We start from the raw sequence: 7,118 nt of genomic DNA, 5'->3' as shown, positions 1-7,118 counted from the left end.
GTGTGTGTGTGTGTGTGTGTGTGTGTGTGTGTGTGTGTGTGTGTGTGTGAGATTTAACAACAATAATAATAATATCATACTGGTCTGTGAACATAATACCATAATATAATAAAAAATAATAACAGTTGGTTTTGTTATGCTGTTATTAAATATGGGCATCAGTTTAAAATGTCATGCATAAAGAAAAAAGAAAAGAAAAAAACAAGAAAAGAAAGAAACTATTCTAAATAGGAAAAACTATTCTAAAGCGGCAAAACATTTGGGAAAAATTATTTAACAAATAGATAAACCATGGGATAAGTATTTGTTGAACAAACAAACAAAAACATAACACAGTGTGTGCATGTTGGTCATTTTCACTATTAAGGCACATTCACCATCTCAGTTTGTTCAGACTTTGTGTATCAAGTAGTAAATGGGAAAGGTCATGTCACAACCCTCCTCGTCTGATCAGCCTTAAGGTTTTGATTGAGATTTTGAGTAAATGTTATATATCAGTTTAAGCATGAGAAACTTCTAACTTATATGACACCAGTCTTGTCATTTATTGCAAATGAAATTATAATCCAGAAGTGAAATGTTTTTTTTTATAACACAAATTTGTATTTTGTCCTATAAATCCTTTATGTTTCTGTACAGAGACGTACAGCTTTTGTCGTCACTTCAAGAGGACGGTGATCATGTATGATAGTGATTTCATCCCTGAACTTAATTTCTTAAACTGATGGTGTTACAATTATTTAATATAAACATTATTTATATTATTAATATAACCATACAGTAAATGACTTTTGATTTGCAGAATGTCTGTAGACAAGCATTTCAGTGCATTCCATCAGCGTTAGTTAAAAAAAAAAATTATATTCTAACACAGGCATATGATTCCATATTCACTTATTTACTATTTCGTCTTCACTTTCATTATCAACCCAGTGAGGGAAATAACGCATAGTAACTCGTGACGTCAGACTGGTCAAGAAAAGCTATTGGCTAGAATTTCAGAGGCTATTTATTAGGCGTGAGGCGCAGAAACATCTCACCATTTCAACAGCGACAACCGAAGTGTGTGGATCGCTTATTTTAACTAAACACCTGAAAGGATTTGTTTCTCAGGCGAAAGAAATGATGCGGCATGTACTGCTTTTGCTCCTTGGAGCTCATCTTGCCTATGCTGGTGAGTAGATTAGTTTCATTTACCAGAAAGCTATAATATACCATTTGTGTTATGACTGTGTTTTAAGAGTTATTCTGTTACACTGAAACAGACCTACATAGCCCACTTGAGTCAAAGTTTCGTGTCACTTTTTCAGAGACGCGTATATTAACGTGTTTCATATATTTTTTAATGTTTTAATATTCTAAAGATCATACTTTAAACGTATCCTATTCATCTTATATTTTGATTACATTATTCTTTGCTCAACAAAGCTGACTTAACCATACTACTACTACTACTAATAATAACAACAATAATTATAGCTTAATACTAAACAATATTAAATAATAATAATTATGCTGAGAAACAGGAGAATAGGAATTGCAGTGTATTCCAAAACATGCGCGTGTAATAAAATAAATAAATACATAGCCTAAATAGCCTATAGTTATTGTAGCTAACAAGTATATTTATTGGTTTGAGTTTGAACATGTAAAACATGTTCTAGAGCGCTAGTGCGCCGCATCAGATCAGTTTCATTTCTGACCTGAGAAGCGTTTTTCTGCCTGGATACCGATGACGAGCTGCTTGCCTTTAGTCTGCCTTTAATTAGGAATAAACCTCATAGTTAGTTTGCTAAATTAGACCGGCTAGGATGACGAGAAGCTCTGTTTTAGATTTTTCTAAATATTGAGTTGTTATTATTAGTATCGAAAGTTTAGAAAACAAGGTTACATAGAAAGGACATACAGCTCCTCCTGCAGAGTGCCTTAGTAGAAACCAGAGCTTTCCACCAGCTGTTCCAGCACACTTCAACCTCTACCTGACATTATACAGTGAACTGAATGAAGACCAGCCTTCACAGACAGTGTGCTGGGGGTTTATAAAGGACTTGATTGGGACGACATGAATTTAAGATCACTTGAATTCAAGCTCTCTCTCTCTCTCTCTTCAGTCTCTCCTCAGGTGTCTCTGCTGCAGAAGTCTTCCTCGTCTCCAGTCACGTGTCATGCTACAGGTTTTTACCCCAGTGGAGTAACAATCTCCTGGATGAGAAATGGACAAGATCATGATGAGGATGTGGATCTCGGTGAACTTCTACCCAATGAAGACGGGACCTTTCAGAAGACGAGCACCCTCAATGTTAAACCTGAGGAGTGGAAGAAGAACAAGTTCAGCTGTGTGGTGGAGCACCAGGGCGAAACCAAGACAGCAAATGAGATCATTACTAACCCAGGTAAGAGAAATTAGATGAGTGAACTACAAATATAGTGGCTCCTGAGATCTACCACCAACTGTATTAGATCTTGACAAAAAATAAACCCAAAAGATCACTGGTTTATTAATAAGGAAGTTTATTGAAAAGTAAAGTAAAATGGAAACAATCACAAAACAGACAATAGAGTACAAACACAGTATGTTTAGGCCTGTATTGTCGTTATATGGTTGCACATTGTTAATAAGCTGTCACTACATAGCATATAGTGTACTGCATATATCACAATCACAGACACTGTTTGAGAGTTTCAGCAGTACTGGTTAGTAACATTACCAGGCTCTGTGAGTAAACTGATGTTTTCTCTGATCAAACAGGAGAGTCTGTTCCCATCGGCATCATTGTTGGTGCTCTTGCTGCTGTTGTTCTGCTGGTTATCATTGGTGTCGCTGGATATATGGTGTATCAGAAGAAAAAAGGTGAGGGAATATTCTATGACGGGGTGCACAAAAGTCTTCAATTAACTTTTTTAAATTGTATAAAGCACAACATTTTAAATAGCATATAAATGTATTATATGTTTGTTTGTGAGGAACTTAAAGAAGTTTAAATTGTGTTCACTGATTGTAGTCTTAGATTTGATAATGTTAACTTTTGTGGTTGAATGAAATTCACTTACATTTGACCTCTCTGATTGTTTTCAGGCTTCAAACCTGTCAGCGGTAAGTTTCTTATAAATACAAATAATAAAAATGTATCAAAGTGGACTCCGACATCGGCCATGATGTGGTTAAAAGAAGTGTCTTCATATTTCTAAATCCATAATATAATGTTTTAGTAATATAAAATCATAAAGTAAATTAAAATAGAAGTTTTGTCCAGTAAGTTTTTCTCTCTAATGTGGAGCTTATAAATATGACACTGGATAGATTCAGGAATGATTGCTGTGCTAATCTAAAAGGTCTTGTGTGATCAGTCTGTTGTGATGTTACTGTAATATTGTTGTGTGTTTTAGGCTCTGATGACGGCTCAAACAGCTCGGCTCATACAGTTCCACAAGCATAAAGATGTAGGTGTGTTTTTATTCATCACTGTAACTGTGTCAGTCATGTGAAATGAATGAAATGTAATATATTTTTCTGGCATTTTAGGAGACCAGACGTGAGAGATGAAGAGAGATGAAAACTTTTCCTGCTGGCTTACAAAACTGCACATAAACACACACATTCTCTCTCTCACACACACACACACACACACACACACACACACACACACACATTCTCTCTCTCACACACACACACACACACACACACAATCAAAGATTTCTGGGAATGATCTGTCTTATATATTAATTACATAAAAAAAGTAATGTTTTTGTTTCTTCACACTTGCTGATCATCTTATAGTTTTCAGTTTATTAACTTGTTGATTGTTAAAAATGCAGAAATATGACATGTTGGTCACAGAAGCTAAATTGTAAAATGTATATTTCTCTTCAGTGACAGAAAAAACGAATACAAATGATTGGTTTGCAAGGTTGTTTGATTTGTAGGATCTGTGACAGATTGATTTGTAGGTTTATGATGCAGTACTCTCCATGAAAAAGGAATTAGAAAAAATGATTAAACTGAAATGTGTATAATCGATGTAAACATCTGGGTACAACAGCCTGTCTCAGTCTAAGAAGATAAATCTCTGTTTATATGTAGTTTCTAGAGACAATTTCTGTGGGATAAATTATGAAAAACTAGTTGTTTATCAAATGCAACATTTAAATAACTTTAAGTTAAAAAGATTTGATGATGTGTGGAACTGGGCTTTTCCTTCAATTAAATTACACAATCCGTATGCTTTGTATTTTATTCCTTGTATGGGATTATTGGGCTTTTTCTGTTTTTACATTCTTATTTGTTTTAAATGATTTAGATGATAAGCTGAACTTCAGAATAGTTCACTCATGTTAAACAATTGTAGATGCTGTTATTAAACATTAACATCTGAACAATACAGTAAACTAGATATTTCCTTTATTTGAGGTTAGTAAAGATTAACGTTGAATTTGAAGTTGATTTAACATGAATGTGGATGTAAACTGGTTGCCTTAAAAGTTGTAATGTTGATTCTTTAAAGAAAATAAACCTCACAGAAAGGAGCAAGTGGTGAATATCTGTCTTTTACTCTCTTATTCAAACAATATAATTCATATTTCATCAGAATCTACACTGTAACGGTTATGTGCTATCTACTTAAAATGATGGTAACAATATTACACATATTTTTGAGTGGTTTTATAGCTTTATTTCTTTAATAGAATCTAAATGAATAAACCATGTAGAATCTCATAAAAACATTTTAGTCTATAACACAATTTAATATTTTCCAGTGAAATGTGCTCTTTTATTTTAGGTTTACTCTCTAAACTGTTGTTTAATTAAAAGACTATGCTGCTGGCACATCACTAGTAAGAACAAACTTGTTTCTGCACTGCATTAGCAAAGCTATTGCTCATTAAACCAAACAACATGCTTCATAGTATTAGTAAAAACAGTTCATACACAACCTGAACATCAGCTCTACTCTGCACAATGGTAACGATCAAAACTTCAAAATAATAGAAACTCTTTCAAATGTCAAACATAAAATAAATAGGTAGCCTTCTTTCCTTAATTTTATCATTGGTTCCTCAGTTCAAGCCTCAAAACGGCTTAAGTTTCCTTAAAAAATTAGGAAAATGTATCTTTTGGTTTTATTAGTGAAATGTTCTCAATATTTTCTATACAACACTGAACCACAATTTCCTTAATAAAATATACACACTATTTTTAATTATCACCTTAATTTTCTATGAAAATTACAAGACTAAGACTGAAACTCAAGTTTTAGGATTAAACCTGTTTAGTTCAATTCTGTGCTAAAAGCAAATAACATAGAAAAAAAATAAAAAGAAGCAACTTTGTTTAAATAATATTTCCACTTGATACCAGAAAGTTGATGTGCAGAACATATACTGGCTGGTTTTGTTGACTACAGAAATTATTGTGGGTTTTATAATTGTTTATTTTTTATGCACGTTTTAAAAAGACATCACAATAAACATGAAGGACTTTCAAAAATAATATTCCTGTCATTAGTAAGTTAATTAATTTATAACTAATATAAACACTAACAAATTTAGTTTTATCTCAAGTGAAAATTCTTCTTTCACTACAGCTAATTTAGCTTCTGTTTATGGTGAAATTAAGTTGTGAAAATAAATACATGTTGACCTACATTAAGTAACATATTGGCTTGTGTCTAAAGAAAATATATTGAGTGAGTAAGTACACTGGGAAACAAATATTTCTCCTCTAAACTTAATTTGTTTGCTTTCGATTAAAGTAATTCTCTAAATGTGCAATCTAATCTGCCAGATTATATTTTGTAAGGCAAATGTGAACAAATCAAGTACTCAAAATAAATAGCTAATGCAGGGACGGATCTACCAGAGTGGCATGGGGTGACAACTGCCCTCCTTAGAAAAAGCGTTTCCACTCCATCTGCCATGCTAGAATTATCCCAGTATAAAATACAAATGTAAGCAGTTTTTCCTGTACTGCTTTTCAGCAGCTGTGCTTCAATGTTATGAAATAAAAAAGAGACAGTACTATGAAAAAGAGTGAAACATGTCTATCTATAAGTGGTCCTTGTGTGCTGCACATGTATGCAGTGCGTCCAGTGTAGTCAGCTGACTCAAATGACTCTTATATCAACCGGTTCTTTTTGGTGAGTCAGAAGCACACAGTGCAACTGGTGTAGCCCAATTCATGAACAAATATACAATTTTTCTGTTTGTTCATGAATGGCAAAATGACTAATTCTCTGAGAAATCTATCTGGATAGGATATCAAGGATTGCCGTATTATTTTCCTCAATGCTTCTCCTTGTTTTTTTGTTTTTTTTTACCATTGTCGAGTACAGTAACTATTTTCTTGTGGCACATGGATCCTCAGACTGCCTGTTCCACTTTTTTTTTAAGGATATAGACCTTTCTAAAAATGAAATCAATGTTAAGAAGATCCCGATCATGGGAATTAATAGCAGAGTGAGGGAAGAATGTAATCTTTACATTCTACAATTTTGTTGTTCTTAAATTTGATGCACTAAAACATGTTTTATATATCATCCAAGTGACCTATATAATAAAACAATTTCTTCCATGTACACTGCAAAAAGTGCTGCAATTGTTACTTTAAAGCTCTATTTCTACATGATTTAACCCACATAAAGTAGTTTTGGTGGTATACATTTATGTATTTAGGTTGATTCAATAATATTAAATAATATTTTTGACTTGAATAAAACTTGTTCATTTAGATGTTACTGTTATGTAACTTTGCCTGTGTGTCCCTGTCTTGTGTTTAGGGCTTTATATTGAAATGTATATTGAAATTCCCCATTGTTTCTGTACTCTCTTCCTGTGTTCCTGTTTGCTGTGCATCCTTGTTTGTTGCCATAAGTGAAAAAAAGTGAAAGTGAAAGTAAAGTGTCATGTGGCCAAGTATGGTGACCAATACTCGGAATTTGTGCTCTGCATTTAACCCATCCAAGTGCACACACACCATGAACACACACCCGGAGCAGTGGGCCCAGGGAGCAGTTGGGGGTTCGGTGCCTCGCTCAAGGCATGGTATTGAGGGTGGAGAGAGCGCTGGACATTCACTCCCCCCACCTACAATTCCTGCTAGACTTGAGACTCGAACCCACAAC

At 33.8% G+C, this 7,118-nt stretch overlaps 1 gene segment (V, D, J or C); it reads left to right on the top strand.

Moving 5' to 3' along the window:
* The first annotated feature begins 1,813 nt into the window (after positions 1 to 1,813).
* LOC107665163 (Ig lambda-2 chain C region-like) lies at positions 1,814 to 4,524 on the top strand. The segment is given in 5 exon segments: positions 1,814 to 2,393; positions 2,750 to 2,851; positions 3,077 to 3,094; positions 3,388 to 3,441; positions 3,524 to 4,524. Coding segments are annotated over 4 exon segments (501 nt in total).
* Positions 4,525 to 7,118: the final 2,594 nt, after the last annotated feature.

The sequence above is a fragment of the Sinocyclocheilus anshuiensis genome, unplaced genomic scaffold, assembly GCF_001515605.1.
Source record: "Sinocyclocheilus anshuiensis isolate Anshui unplaced genomic scaffold, SAMN03320099.WGS_v1.1 scaffold379, whole genome shotgun sequence".
NCBI classification, from domain to species: Eukaryota; Metazoa; Chordata; class Actinopteri; order Cypriniformes; family Cyprinidae; genus Sinocyclocheilus; species Sinocyclocheilus anshuiensis.
Note: the sequence above shows the minus strand (reverse complement) of the source record. Positions and strands in the feature narration are given on the sequence as shown.